Source organism: Haemaphysalis longicornis, unplaced genomic scaffold (genome assembly GCF_048455015.1).
Source record: "Haemaphysalis longicornis isolate Haplotype H1 unplaced genomic scaffold, Haemaphysalis longicornis Haplotype H1 scaffold_10, whole genome shotgun sequence".
NCBI lineage: Eukaryota > Metazoa > Arthropoda > Arachnida > Ixodida > Ixodidae > Haemaphysalis > Haemaphysalis longicornis.
The window spans coordinates 39066724-39083181 of NW_027526204.1; the positions used below are offsets into that span (position 1 = coordinate 39066724).

Sequence of the window (16458 nt, forward strand, 5' to 3'; positions counted from 1 at the left end):
CGGTACTTGTCCGTGCTAAGCGCATGATATGGTTTGGACATTCCAAGCTCTAGCCCGCCGAACGCAAAGTAATGCCTTGACTCCAACGCGAGTGCTTTTAATAACAACTTTGATGACACCACTGTTGAGAATCGGTTGAAACGGAGCAGGCGACGCACGTCGGTGTTATATTTTTCTTCGGCGTGTGGCCGCAGTGGCACGAGCCGCGCGATCAGCCATGTTCGTGGCTATTTCAGTGTTGCCAAACGAAGAAATTGACAGCTAAACTTTTCAATGAATACCGGCTATAGGATGGGTCAAAGATAAATGTTCTTTATAGTTCAGACTGCTGTGTCCACCTCTTTGCATTCGGAGGGAAGGAAGTTCATAATTGCTTGTATCTTAATATTTGGTATGTGCTTGGCTGTAAAGTTTTAAGGGAAGTTGCCAAAATGTTTATTAATAGACACCTCAATCATAGTTTATGGTTGTGAATTAGTTTTAGTCTCAGGATTCATGCACAGAATTTTGCAAACATTCTTGTTTCTTTTTTTGTGTTGCAACATTTACTGTCGATTGTAAAAGTTTGTTCGAAAAACGTGGTTTCATTCGGCTTGAGTCTCAAGATTTTTGACACAAAAGAAATTTTGCAATTTATGGTCAATAGAACTTATAAATGTGATTGTCTGCCTTTTAAAAAAGTTGTGACGACAAATACCAATACAAGTTCTCTACGGGTGCACATCACATGGGCTATTGTTTTTGGAAGCTACCACCAGAAAACATGATTGCAATTGTAGTGGGGGTCCAGTTCTGTCTAGTTGTATCACTTGAATGCTAATGTGTAGTGAGCACACTGAACGGTTTTCAGTGGTCCCTCTAGTGCACCAATGTTGTGATCGTCACGTGCATGAAATTGTGAAGTTCTATTATTTCTTCTTTTTTGGTTCAGACTACTACGTTTTTTTTTGTGTGTCATGTCAAGTTAACCGATATTTCAAGATATCCGAGTTTGATGCCACGAGGGATCACTGTATATATAACTTAAAATTGTGGCATTAGTCATAAATTGTTGCATTTCATTTACTTACAGAGCTTCCAGACATACACCTGTCGCCATGAATTGCATTAGGACACCTTGGTGATAGGTCGCAAGCCTCCAAGGCTATGGTGATGGCATGCGCGACACCATGGTACTGCGCATGCCATCACCTTTAAATAACGGTGTGAGGATGCTCAACACCCTTTATTTAGGGTGTTGAGCGTCCTCACCACCCTTTAAGGGTGTTGAGCGTCCTCACCACCCTTTAAGGGTGTTGAGCATCCTCAACACCTTTTTTTTGTTCTTACACCCTTTTTTCGTCCGTACACCCTTTTTTTGCGAAAACACCTTTTAAAGGTGTTAGCCATGGGACAAGGTTTTTACACCCTTTTCGGCCAAAAAGGGTGTAAAAAAGTTTAGTGTGTACAGTTGAACAAGTTGAACAAGTATGAACATACCTACAAAGTGGAACCGCCGAAAAGGCCAGCGCTGAAGCACTGCTTGATTTAATCTATAAGTTCGGACTAAAGCAGATAATTTTGCAACCCACACGTGTCACTGCTTCTTCGCAGAATATTATGGATCTAACATTTGTGAGTGTCACCATTTTAACAGATGGCCTTTCCTGGGAAGTTACCGAGGGCATATCTGATCACAAGGCAGCAAAATGTTGGTTATCGTTTTCAAGTATGCGCAACGGGAGAGTGAGAAAACGCATATATGACTGGGATAACGCTGAAGACGTGAGTGTGCTTGACTACATGAAAATTTGATTGATTGATTGTGGGATTTAACGCGCCGACGCAACGCAGGCGATGAGGCGCGCCGTAGTGGAGGGCTCCGGATTAATTTTGACCACCTGGGGATCTTTATCGTGCGCCGAAATCTCGTACACACGGGCGTTTTTGCTTTTCGCCTCCATCAGAAAAGCGGCCGCCGCGGCCGGGAATCGAACCCGCGACCTCGTGCTCAGCAGCGCAACGCCTTAGCCACTGAGCCACCGCGGCGGGTACTGCATGAAAATTTCATGCCAAGCTTTTGAACTCCTTTAAAACGACCCAAGGGTGTCAGTTGACTGCTTGTGGATATGTTTTAAGACAAATGTGGAAGACTGTTTATCTAGATATATTCCAACTAAAAAAAAACAGCGAAAAAAACTTACCTTTGCGTAACAAGAGAGATCATACATCTCAAGCGCAAGCTATCAAGACTTCGAAAGCTCAAAAACAAATATTGCTCCAAAGGTATAAAAACGACATTGGCGTAAAATCTCGAACTCTTAAAACTTTAGTTCAAAATGCTAAAGATAAGTACATGAATGTTACACTAGGCAACTTTATAAAAGCTTCCCCGGATAAGTTCTGGCGATACTTAAATTTGGGAAAACGCAAACATAGTAACTTACCGCCGGCAAACGCATTAGTTAAAGCTGAGCAGTTTAATAATTATTTCCAGTCTGTATTTATTGTCGATAACGGCACTACGCCCCCCTCTAACCCGCCAAGTGTCGATAAGAGCATGCTTGAAGAATTACATTTAAGTGAAGCCGGAATTCTGTCCTTGTTACTCGCCCTAGATATTAAAAAATCATGTGGTCCTGACAACATACCGAATCCTTTCTTTAGAAGATATGCGGAGTGGGTGAGCCAATACCTGCTGCTTATATAAAAAAATCCTTAGATACATGTCACGTCCCCAGAGATTGGAAAATCGCTAAGGTAGTTCCGATCCATAAGTCAGGAAATGAGACCCATCTTTCAAATTTTCGACCTATTTCACTTACTTGCACTGCCTGTAAAATAATGGAACGTATAGTACTGAAACACATATTAGCCTTTGTTGAGGCAAATAACGTTGTCAAGAAAAATAAACACGTATTTCAAAAAGGGCGCTCGACTGCTACTCAATTGCTAAAAACTTTTCACGACCTTGCACGAACAGTAGATGAGCGTGGGCAGGCGGTTATTGTATTTCTTGACCTATCAAAGGCTTTCGATCGCGTGTCACATCCAAAATTGCTATTTAAACTACTTAACATTATCGGATCTGGAAAAAGTACAAATTGGTTATCCGCTTATTTGTCACATCGTTTGCAGTACGTAGAACTTGAAGGACAATGCTCAGATACGGTGCAAGTTACGTCGAGTGTCCCACAGGGAACATAATTAGGCCCGATTTTGTTTCTTTCGTTTATAAATAATATCTCAAATAACATAGATGCAACAGTACTGTTGTTTGCAGATGACTGCATTATCTGCAGAGAAATAAGCACTCAAAACGATCAAATATTGCTAAATAACGCGCTAAAAGCATTTCTTAATGGTGCCGCGACTGGCAAATGTTACTTAACTTCGACAAGTCTGTATGTATGACTGTTACTAGAAAAAAAGTGCCATCTATGTACCAGTTTATGATTGATGGTCACGTTCTTAAAAGAGTGGATGAGTACAAATATTTGGGAGTTATTATCTCTGCTGACCTGAAGTTTAATGAACACGTATCGTGTATTACTGCTAAGGCCCTTTCTGCGCTCTACTCTCTCAAGCGCTCCCTGAAATCAGCTTCATCTGAGACCAAACTACTTGCCTACATTTCCTTGCTACGCTCTACACTAGAATACGGGATAATAAGCTGGTTCCCATACACTAAAACGTGCGCAGAAAAATTAGAAAGTGTTCACAGAGAAGCCGTTAGGTTTATTTTCAACAAGTACCGACGCCACGACTTTCCCACAGAGCTTCTCGCCCGTGCTGGCCTCCAAACTATCAGCAGTCGCGCTAGAATCCTGCGCCTAAAATTTCTATTTGTTCTTTTAAATGATGGACTGAGGATTGAAAAACTCATTTGTTAACACCGTCTAATACCAGAAGCACTAGAGCGAAACACAGCCGACATTTAACCGAATATAGATTCCACACAGACACATTCAAGTACTCATTTTCCCCCAAGGAATCAGAGATTGGAACGCGTTACCAGATAACGTGGTTGCATGCAGAACCCTTGATGCTTTTATGTCGGCAGTATCAAGCCTGGACCATGTCTGAGCAGTGCCCGTATAACTTATCTATTGCGGTTTTCAGTCGGTCATTTTTGTGCGGATGTGCATGTTCTTTATACCATTCACCTATTGTCATCTTTATCCCCCAGCGTAAATTTTGGTTCAAAAAAATGGTATATTGTGTAATCTTGAATAGTGTACTACCGTAGCTTTCCTACATGGTTCTTATTTTTCATGTTTTACGTTTCCCTTCTGCAAATAGATTATTGTAAACGCGAAGTGTGCTTTGAATTTCTTTCTGGTATGTGCTATGTCATTGCTTTGTTTTAAACGCGAAGTGTGCTACGAAAGTTTAATTGACGTGTGCCATGTCATTGTTCTGGATATATCACCCAATTCCTGCAAAAACCTCCACTAAGAGGCTAGCAGTATGTTCTAAATAAATAAATAAATAATAAAAAAATATATACCGGGCTTAGACGGTTTTCGTCAAACCATAGAAAATCCGTCCAACCATAGATTTCGAAATTAAAGATTGTTGTATGCTCATTCTCACCACATGTGCAACGTCCAGTAGTGTAAAGCCACGTGTGCGGCCGCAGATCTTTGTCCTCCTTGGTCTCAACTCTGCCCAGCCGAATAGTATCATCGTCGATAGCGCAGCTGTTTTCAGGACGGCCGATACATGTTCTGAATCCAGCTCAATGGTCATGTTGATTCTGCAATAAAACGAGCAAGAACTTCAGCCTAGAAAACAAATCAACAAATGGCAGCAAACAAGTTATCTTATACACCATGTGCTCATGACAAAATTACGTAGAACATCTAAGGGAATATGCGGCCGTCTTGCGTACCTTTATTTAGGTTTAAGGTATAGGTTACGACTGCGTCACAATAATAAATGATTTTCTTTCAATTGTTTCTTTGCGATAGGGTTTCAGCAAAGGAACTCTTCGCTCTGGGGACTTGGCGGTATTGATGTAGGGAAAAGGAGACCAACTTTGATTATAAAAGTACAAGACGTAAAAAGCATATCTGCAGAGGAAAGACACAAAGGCTTATATGGCCTGAGTGCATCAGATATTTTAGTCGTATCGATTGGCTCATGTGCAGATACGACGCGAACTCAAATGCCCATATATGTATTCCGCGAAGCCCTACTAATGCAGCGGCAAAAACCTACTCTACAAGCTCTGAATCTTGCATGCGAATTCATTCGTTAACTAGCCACATAATGCGTGTGCTGTTGGAAATGTGATTTGAGAGTTCAACTTGGCGGGATGAACCATTAGCAGTTTAGAACGCTGTCTCACATTGGGCAAGTTTGTTCCCTCTACGTGCCGCAAAGGTACAAAAAGGTGTGAAAGGGACCGAGCTCGAAGACCTATTTTCTATGCTTGCGTGAGCAATACCTTTTAACGTAAACGTACATTGGACTGCTGGCTTCCAGACGGAATTGCACATGGAAGAAAGCCGTCGCTTCGGTGTGTAGGCCTCACCCCGACGGAAGCATAATACAAGCTGGGGGAGGGGGTGATTACTCCGGCGTGGTCCGGCGTCCTTCGTTTGGAGAAGTCATTGTGAAAAAACTCAGGGACCCTTTCACTCAAGCGCAAGACTTGAATGGCGAAGCTGTTGCAGGTGGGAATGTCTGAACACATAGTCAAGTCTCAGTATCATTGTTTCTTTGCATAGTTGCGGTAGGGCTGATCGTTGCGCGATTGTATGTTTCATCGAAGCGCTCAAGAAAAGGTGCGATAAACCTGCATACCCACACCTACAATCCTTTTTGTACATGTGCCATGATAGGTACAATGAGATAATAGTAAAATCTCGCAGTTTGAACTCCAACGGTGCGACATATCAGTTAGAATTAATAAAAGTTCCAACTAACGAAGGTTACGTACAAAATCAGTACAACACGATTCGGGAGCCATAGAGCATGCGAAGAACGGAATGCTTCCAGAAGTACGCCGGTGGAGCCTGGGTTTTATCCTGAAAGTTAAACGAAAGACAGCACTTTTTTTTCTAACGGGTGAATGTGTCGGAAGGCCTCGTTTTCGCGTATACTGCCAAATAGAAACACAGACGGGAACATTCTCTCCGGGCAATGCTCCCAAGCAATGACCGCTCTGACGTTTCGTCATCCATCGTGTTTGGCAGTGACAGGTACTATGGATTTAACCTCATAAATGAAGCCACCTCTCTGCACGCCCCACACCTTCACCTCGTTTCCAAATCAACATGCTCAGGAAAGAAACTGCTCCTCAAAAGGCCGCCATGGCTGTTTTAGATTGCTTTAACCCAATTTATCTTCTCTCTCTCTCTCTCTCTCTCTGCTGTTCTCTTCTTTCCGCTGGAGGCAGAGTCGCTTGTGCCGGAAGTGTGCACGCGTTTCTAGGCTCCCGCTGACGGCGCTATGGCACGTAGTTGGAATTATCCATTGGGGCACCTACTCGTGTTCGAATTTACGGGTATATAAACATGTACTTCAGGGGAGACCGGCTGTACTAAACCACACAATTTGGAATTAGCGACAATTCCGATATGTCGAAGTTCAAATTAACAAGCTTGCACCTTAGCATGGCCACATCCCCTTTCAAGTAAAAACTTGGCACAACCTCGAGTTCCTCTATGACACCTGCCATATCTGAAACTAATTTAGCCTTATTTCAACTGACTAAGTTTCTGAAGGCCATATTAAAAACAAGCGCTCAAAACTCAGTCTGAGGTCACTGCCATAAGCCCCACATTTTTTGGCGAATTTTAACTGTGCGTTATTCTTAGTCTGCAGTAAGTAGATAAAGAGTTGACAGAAGAAGACACAAAACAGCACAATAGTACGCAAAGGCGTTTTCTTATTAGCTTGCGCCTACTAAACAGCTGCCATTTTACCTAATAAGAGACGCGTTCATTCTTCAGAGATTGCAATTCGATCCGATAGTGATACACTTGAATGTAATAAATCTAAGCAATACGCAATTGGAATTATGACTTTTCTACGGTCGAGTAGTGCCGTAAGAGCTCAATAGGCTTCGGAATATCAGTGAATATTTGTATCTTCCGGAGCTTCGGAAAGTAAGTAACATTACAATAAAATACAATGATACTTAATAACGCTGTTCAAGTAGCATCGTTATTCGGCCGACAGCTTAAAGGTGAATACGATACCTTTGCATCCTTATGTATTGGGGACGATAACCAGTGCTCTCAGCGTCTGGAACTTTTTTTTCGGCACAAGAGCTACTCTCACACCATTTCTGCATGCTGTTAAAGATATCGTGTTTCTTATTTTTTGATACCACTGCTATAGCCCCTGCACTGCATCGGAGATTTTCAGTATATATCCTACCTAATCTGAGATGTATTCTGTATCTGTTCGGTACTCACATACGGGGCAGGAACTTGAAGGCTCACTGAATGGCTTCAACGAATGCTACTCCCTAAGCAATGAAACAGAGGATAAAAGGTGTAACATTAAGGAGAAAGAAGAAAGCGGAGTAGATCAGGGAACAAACGCGTGTTAAGGACATATTGGTAGACATGAGGAAAAAAATGGGTGTGGGCAGGGCATGTAATGCGAAGGGAACGTAAACGTTTGTCAATAAAGGTAAAAGAGTGGATCTTTAGAGAAAGGAAGAGCGCCGGGGGTGGCAAAAACTCAGATGGGCAGATGAGATCAAGACGTTTTTTTGGATAAATTGGTCGAAGTCACCACAGGATCGGGATAATTGGAGATCAAAGGGAGGCCTTTGCCCTGCAGTGGGCTTAGATAGGCTGCTGATGATTATTTTGATGACGATGATGAATTTCAGATGATATAACACACGCAACTTATTTGCGCTCAATTTCAATGCTTTGTGCTCTAGTCAAACATAGGAAATTTGCATTAGAGCACTACTCTCCACGTGTGGGAAAACTGTGTTGCTACGTATAGAGCATGGTTTCGGTATATTGCGATAAAGGATAACAAATTCGCTATTTTATATATCAAGCGAGTCGATGATACAGACTGAGGCAAGCTTGATGCAGCCTACGGTGATTTATTTAGCGCGTTCCCGTTTGTCCCTCGCCCTGTTCCTAGAAAGTGTTGCTAAAAGAAGTGCGTTAGTTTTTCTGTGGTTACCTGTGGAACGAGCGCTGTTACGAAAAAGGGGTTAGTGAAAAATCTGTTCATCATTCTCGTCTTGCGACAATGCCCTGTGGTTGTTGTGGCGCCTTCTGAAATTCTCCCTTTATCTTACAAAGAACCCGTTTCTGGGCTCATAAATCACCTCTTGTTTTTTATGCCCTGCACTAGGGGATTACAATATAACTGATTGGAGAGGGAAGTGCATTCCTTTCAGGCATGTTTCGCATGATCCTTGGCAGGGCACGGTCAAAATTTAAAGTGATGAAACCAAAATCATCTCTTCGAGACGGAAATTACGACCCCACCAACAATAAAGCTACAAATGTGCTTTGAAAGTTGCCTCGCCATTCTAAACTTTACGCGGCCGAAAGCCTTTGAGAACTCATCGACCGCACGCTCAGGTTAACTACCTTACCTATATAAAACAGAGTTTCGGATGGGCATTCTTCCGCCACCTTCGCGTCCGGTTACACTGGATCCTATTGTAAACGTTTACACCTGAGTGTGCCTTCTTTGATTGGAGAAATAAACGGTAGTTGGTGTGGAAAGTGCGTACTTTAACAATACGAATTGCAATGTGATCAAAAACGTATTGTGTATTAAAAAAGGCTGAGGTTTAGTTCAGGCATGACTTGAATTTGAATTCTAATTCATTTCGCACACAAATATATAGATGCGGTTACGTCCACGAGGCGTGAACAAATGATAAGGGTACGTCTCCTGACGAGGCCTTCGCTCCGGGACTGCAGATCGGAAAGCCGTGGATGCAATAAAAAAAAAAGAGAATAGGGCAAAAACTTTTTATACCACAGAAAACACACAGGCACCTTCACTGACCAACACTTCTTTTTGATCTTCCGAAAAATACCTGACCTTCGTTTTCTTGCTCGCCTTAAGGCAACCATTTCTTAACCGATGATTTTGATACCATTCAGGTTTTTGGTCGCCAAAACTGGCTGGTCACGCCATTTACTTCATGCTGAAAAACTGTCGGCCGTTACTGGCCACAGATCTTACGACTTGTTTTGTTGAAGCCGGATATTTAATTCCCTGCCCGAAGAACTTCGACCACGTCTAAGCTGTGTTTTCTTTTATGAATCGTTATATGCTCTTCCTTTCTCTCTCTCACTATAATATCCAGTTTTTATTGAACCTAAATATATTTGTACCTGTACACGAAAAAAAACGCTGCACGGCAATAAATTTATAATTTTCACCATCAATTTTTATGGTTTGTTCTTATGCAAGGTTTGACTTTCGATCAAAATCTTTTAATTGTTTGTGTGTTCCTTTTATTGAGCGCTCTGAATGCCTCTCCTATTACTCGTCGCAATATATGTCATGGTACAGTTACAAAATCTTCAGAGTATAAGTGTGCAAATGTGTTTCTTGTAATATAATTTTTTTGCATTCTCATTTATTATTTCAATTACTTTTAAGATACGGACACACAGAGCTCACCGTGCTTTTTAAGCTTTAATTACAAAGGTTGAATATACAACTGAAACTCGATTTTACGGAACCCGATTTTACGAATTTCCCGATTTAACGAACAAATTCGGATTCCCCCCGCAGTTGCCATTAGGTTTAATGTTTTTACGAACTCAAAATAGCGAAACAAACTTCCCCGTCGAAAGAGATTTATCGAAGCGTTCCCGAAAAAAGATGCCAGAAAAAGCGTTTTTTCACGTTTATGGCGTCTAGGATGTGTGGCAGTGTACTGTCAGCGCAGTGCAAGCACACGAGCGGGCAGTGTGCGGTTAGCTTGTGTTTTGGGCTCTTCAAGCCCACAACACGAGCAGGAAGAGGCATTGCCCAAGAGGCATCGCCCAGCGGCGACCTCTTCACGTCACCGTGAAGAAGTGGCCGCATATCAGAACTTTGACGACTTATTTACCGCCGACGCAGACGCGCACACTGACACAACGGAAGTTCTCGATGGCGAAAAGACAGTGCAGCTTGGTTCCGCCGCACAAGAGGAGTCTGAAGTGGGCCAGATGTGGTGTCGACACCGCAATGTCAGACAGTTTTGGGCTCTTTTTCCCCTCTCCTCTTTCAAAATCTCAAAAGAACAGAAAGATTCTCAAGATGCGAATGATTCGCACACTATCGAAGCTCCCTTGACCACACCACACCAGGTGATGGACGCCGTCGGCATTCCGAGGCAGTTTGCTGGGGTACGCCAGGGTGTCGAGAATGCCTTGACTTCACTGGCCAGGTACGAGAATTGTGTGCTCACGCTGCTCACAAAGGGCACGCAGGCGAAAATCACAAGCTTTTCACGATGCAATACATTTGTCGTTCTCTCGAATGAAATTAGTCGTTCTGTCGATTTTACGAAGTAACCGATTTAACAAAAAAAGCTGTGGGTCCAGGTGGCTTCGTTAAATCGAGGTTCAGCTGTATATTGCTACGGAGTGGCAGAACACAGGACAGAAACCATGGGAGATGCGACAGATGTATTCACGCCAATTACCAGTGTTCTATGTGAAAGCCCACGTAGGTAGTGGCCCGGCATAGCCTTCTAACATGACATGGGAATCACAGCTCTCTTCTTTGTCTCCCATACCACCACATCTCGCAAAAATTCACCTTCTCTGTCGAGGCCGCAGTTTCTGTACAGTTGGGGTGATGATTGGAAAGCAGGAAAAAAAGTACGGGCCAGACCATAGGCGGAGACTACGGGGCTCGGGAGCCCGAGCTTGGTCCTGTGGTTTCGGGGGGAGGGGGGTTCTCGGCGAGATCTGGGGAAGCTTATCCCTCCTTCCTTAGTTTCACAAGTGCCATATTTTATTAGCAGTTGACATTTTATTGGAGTTGTCTCCAGCTTTTCGCTCAAAATTTTATTCAGCCCTAAAGCTGACTGAATCATTGATTGGCGCAGACGTGAATGGCTTACTTTCATGCTTTCTATTTGCTTCTTCGAATTCTTACTATAAGCAAGGGCACTACAAGCATGTACGAATGTATGTATGTATGTATGTATGTATGTATGTATGTATGTATGTATGTATGTATGTATGTATGTATGTATGTATGTATGTATGTATGTATGTATGAACGTATGAATGTATGTATGTATGAATGTATGTTGCAGGAATGAATGTATGTATATATCTACCCCGCACGGGGCACCTTGAGTATTCTTGGTGAAGGTATTGGCGACACCGCGGACCCCGAGCACCCAAACATGAGCTGTATCTAACCGTGGCAATGTGTTTATATGTGGAGGGTGAGAAACCACGAACGGTGGCCGTCGGAGCCCAGATCAAGCTCCGGCAGATGGGCCCTCTGTCTCTTTACCAGGCAGGGAGCTCCGGGACCTCTCTCGGTATATGGGTAACCGCAGCAAAGAAAGTACCCCCGTCTCCTGCTTTTATACAATAGCATATGGTACTTTCTCCCCCCCCCCCCAAAAAAAATGTGATCGGTCCCTGAAAAGGGCCGCGCGGAAGTTTCTTTGACTTCGTTGCCTTCGATCTGTCTTTCAAAGCCTGATAACTTCTCGCTCTTTTTGATAATGGAATCCCTGGATAAGTCAAAACCCATCACCTCGCAGCCTGTCTTTCTGATTTCCAAGTTCCTCGAAAGCCTTATCGGGAAGTCGTACCGGGCTAAAAAACTCACAACGGGAGAAGTTTTGATTGAAGTAGACAGCAAAGAACAATCCTCTAACCTCCTCAATCAAACGCGCATGGTTGATGTTGACATCAAGATCACGCCCCATCGCAGCCTCAATAGCTGCCAGGGCGTTATCTCTGATCGGTAGCTAATAAATGAGACTGAAGCAGATCTACTCGAGGGCCTCCAGGATCAGGGCGTTACAGCAGCGAGGCGAATCACCATACGCGAAATTGATCAAATAATTCCAACAAAGGACAGAGTCTTGACGTTTGACCGCTCAATACTTCCTGAGTCGGCCAACGCACGTTTAATAAAATGTCCGATCCGACCCTACGAGCCAACCTCACGGCGCTGCTTATAGTGTCAGCGGTTTGTCCATGGCACAGCCTAATGCCGTGGTAAACTGACTGGCACAAAATGTGCAGCACATGATCATCTAACTGACAATTGTGCAACCTACAGCTTCACGTGTTGGAACTGTAAGGGACCGCACACTGCCTATTCTAGGAGTTGTGACAAGTTCAAGCAGGAAAAAAAATTATTGCCTTAAAAGTCAACGAGAAGATCACCTTCCCAGAGGTGCGAAAGAGGTTCGCCTCTTTACGCCTAGGAAGGTACGCCGATGCGGCTCGCCGGGTGGCGGAGCGGCGTCTGCTTTTGGCGGGGACCCAGTACCGCGATTCAAACTTGGTCCCGCCGCCCCCCCCCCCCCCCCCCCCCTAGGGTTGCCCCGGGCAGTCCAACCTGCCTCTGCACTGCTCCCTCAGCCAGTAACGGCTGGGGTGGCAACCACGCCTTTTGGGGATAACGCTGCGTCCTCTCCACCGGCCAAAAGCACACGCGAAGGCACGGAGGAAATAGAGACAGAGGCACCTGCGGCAGTTCCCACCCCCGCCGCCCCGCATCTGCCAGCGGGGGCGCTCCTGACGCCTTCGGCGGTCGCGGCTCCAAGGAAGGGCACCGGGAAGGGTGCCAAGTCTAAGGGATCCGGTCCACCGGCTACACCACACAAATCTGATGATGAGATGAATGTGGGACCTTTCCTGTCTGCTTTGCAGCGGAAAGAGTGCTACCCTCACCCAAACCTCCAGAGAATTTTGAAAAACTCCTCCCAAGAGTCCAAGCACCGAAAGACCTTACATAAAGAGTCACACTCTAGTAGCTCTGAACACTTAATAATGGGAAGAGAAAATATGGTTTATTGACCCGCCGCGGTGGCTCAGTGGTTAAGGCGTTGCGCTGCTGAGCACGAGGTCGTGGGTTCGATTCTTGGCCGGGGTGGCCGCTTTTCTGATGGAGGCAAAAAGCAAAAACGCCCTTGTGTTCGAGATTTCGGCGCACGTTAAAAATCCCCACGTGGTCAAAATTAATGGAGCCCTCCACTACGGCATGCCTCATCGCCTTCGTTGCGTCGGCGTGTTAAACACTACACTCAATCAAAATATGGTTCACTGGAACTGCAGAGGCCTTCTCAATAATTTTGACGACGTGTACGAAATTCTGCATGATAATCAGCCAAGTTTATTGTGCGTCCAAGGAACACATTTGAATTCCAAACAAGCAAGTTTCTTGAATAGTTACCAGGTATACAGAAAGGACAGGGACGATTGCACACGCGCTTCTGGCAGTGTGGCCATAATCGCCCGGAAATTCGTTTCAGGCTACTGTCAATCCAGTTATGGGATTATTACAGGAGTGGAGTCACATTGTAAAAACAAACAATACACAGATAAAAATACATGTTGCTAGCACTTGGAATTTCAAGCATATATCACAGACGTAGTGCGAAATTCGGCGCAGTTAAAGGCAATGAATATTCATAAATATAAACAACGGTTGAATTCCTGGGGCAAATGACAAGCATAATAAAAACAAATACAAAAGGTAATTGCACAGACATAGAATTAAAACTTGCGGCATCGTCAACTCAAGAAATCATGGCTACATAAAAGTCATCACAGATTCACTCGCTCGAATAACAAATTTTTCAACTGTCGTCTGTGTCAACACAGTGCGGTGCAGTGCATTCCAGGCACGTATGGTTCGTGGAAAAAAAGAGTGGCCAACACAGGGGGGTGCAGTGCATTCCAGGCGCATATGGCTCGTTGAAAAAAACAGTGGCCAAAAATCCTTAGCATGCCACCCTGTCACTTTGAACACTGTCCTTGAAGCTGTAGAAGTCCGCACATTATTTAACAGGTTGATAACGGTATGCTCCATATATATTCCTCCTGATCTTGCAGTTTCGAGCTCCGACTTCGAGGCGCTGGTTGACCAGCCACCCGAGCCATACGTCCTCACAAGCGACGTTGATGCGCACAATTCTCTTTAGGGCTCTTGCACGGATGCGCGAGGTTACCTGATAGAAGAATTCCTTACACCTTCAGGAGCATGCTTTTTCAACAAGAAACAGCTTACATACCATAACTTTGGACACAATGTATACTCATTTCTTGTCTTGGCTATTCGTTCTCTAATTCTCTTTCCTTGCCTTGAGTAGGATGTGGGCACGGACCCATATGCTCGTGACCACTTCCAAAACCCACTAACATATATAGGTTAAGGCCCACGCAGTCCATCTTCCCAGAACAGGTTCAATGAAGCAAGAGCTAACTGGAATACATTTACAGAGACATCGAAACTACAACACACATTCAAAGGATACCTACACGTTGGAGAAGCTACCCAACTCCTGAAGGCGCACATCATTCGACGCCACCGAAAAGTCCATTCGCCACGCCTCTGGTGTCCTGCGCCACCAGAGGAGGCCGTGGTGGAATGAAGAGTGTAGGCGGGCGCGAGAGGCCCAGAACAAGGCGTCGGGTATCCTTCGTCAGTACACCACGTCAGGAAACCTCGTTTTGTTCAAAAGGGCAAAAGCGTTAGGAAATCGCGTGCGCCGTGAGGCAAAACGAGATAGTTGGCGCTCACTTATAATATCAATAAACTCCTACACCGACACAGGAAAGTATGGACAAAAAATTGGGCCCATCTCCCCGCGAGGGGGACTCGAGTAAATGCGTCGCATAGGGGGTGGGTGTATTGCGTTAACGTTTAGTGTTTGGGGAGTTGGTGGTAGTGAATGCGTTGTATCAGCAGCTTCTTCACGTAGTTTGAATGAGTCAAGGATATAAGGCGCGTTCGTAGCCTTTGATTCTGTGTCGGTTTTGTGGCGCAGTGGGAAGAGCACCATGTACCTCGCCTTGCGCCCACAGGTAGTGAATGCGTTGTATCAGCAGCTTCTTGACGTAGTTTCAAGGAGTCAAGGATATAAGGCGCGTTCGTAGCCTTTGACTCTGTGTCGGCTTTGTGGCGCAGTGGGTAGAGCACCATGTACATTGCGTTCCGCTGGCAGGGTCGTGGGATCGAAACCAGCCGTCGATAAGTATTATTTTTTTATATACTGTAGGGGGAGGGGTGCGGACCGGTTGTTGAGAGCGAGGAGGGTAGCGTGATGCGGGAGAGGAGTAGTGGGGGAGAGGGCGCACCTGCGCGCTGAGCTGTTGCGGACGGACGGCGGACGCTACATGTGAGTTAAAGAAATGCTCTGCATTTAAAATACGCAAAATAAAAGGACAACAGACACACAGCCTGCCCCTGGTTAGTAGAACAGGGGACACACTGGAAGACCAGGATAACATGGTCGCACAACACTTCCAAAGCGTGTTCAGCCCAGCCCAGCACATTACCCTAACACTTTCATGCAACACAAAAGATCTGCAGAGAAAAAGCCCTAACATGACAAAGACAAATCCAAAACTTCTTACAACTCTGAATTCACACTCTATGAGTTAAGGGCTGCCCTGAGCTTGTGCAAACCTTCCGCTCTAGGCGCAGATAAAATACATATACCATGATACAACACCTACACTGAGACACTCTTGAGATACTAATACACCTATACAACAAAATATGGCTTTCGAGGCAGCTTTCATTGTCTTGGATGGAGGCCATTGTTGTGACTTTGCTGAAGGAAGGGAAGGACCCTTCATCTTCTGCTCGCCATCGACCCATTGCCCTGACCAGCTGCCTGTGCACGCTTCTCGAGAAGATGATCAACAGGAGACTCATGTAATTCTTAGAGTACAATGGTCTTCGCGAGAGCTGCCAGGCTGGCTTCAGAGCGGGGAGATCCACGAGTGATCAACTGGTTGCGTTGGAATTATATATAAAAGATGCCTTCTTTCACAAACAGTTTTTTCTTACGTTGTTTTTGACGTTGAGAAGGCCTATGACACTGCATCGCGTTACGGCATACTTAGTGACCTCAAGGCATTCGGTCTTTCGGGTAAGATGTAAATACCGTTATTGGTTACTTGTCGGAGACAACCTTTCGCGTAAGAGTCGGTAGTGCACTTTCAAAAGTTCCCGTGCAAAAATGGCGTGCCGCGAGATGGAGTGTTGAGCTGCACTGTTTTCACAATTAAAATGAACACTTTTCCGAAGGAATTGCCACCTTAACTCTAATATTCTATGTATGTCGATGACGCCCAGATATCCATTAAATCATATAATTTATCAATCTGCGAACGTCACGTCCAGCTGGGCGTCAACTTGCCGGCTGGGCAGACAAGAATGTGTTTCGACTGAATCCTGCAAAAATCTATTGCGTTTTGTTCTCCAGGAAGCGTGGGGCTCATCCGGACCCAGACATTACTTTGCATGGTGTGTCACTTCTTGTGA

General features: G+C 44.7%; 1 protein-coding gene across 2 annotated transcripts in view; it reads right to left on the bottom strand.

The window, feature by feature from the left end:
• LOC144158390 (ATP-binding cassette sub-family C member 2-like) overlaps window positions 1-16458 on the bottom strand; it is a 147633-nt gene that overhangs the window by 117085 nt on the left and 14090 nt on the right. For both annotated transcript variants that reach the window (XM_077689261.1, XM_077689260.1), the window contains exon 2: window positions 4576-4738. In XM_077689261.1, the coding sequence (XP_077545387.1) occupies window positions 4576-4731 (156 nt within the window). In that variant the 5' untranslated portion in view covers window positions 4732-4738. The remainder of the gene's footprint in view (window positions 1-4575; window positions 4739-16458) is intronic.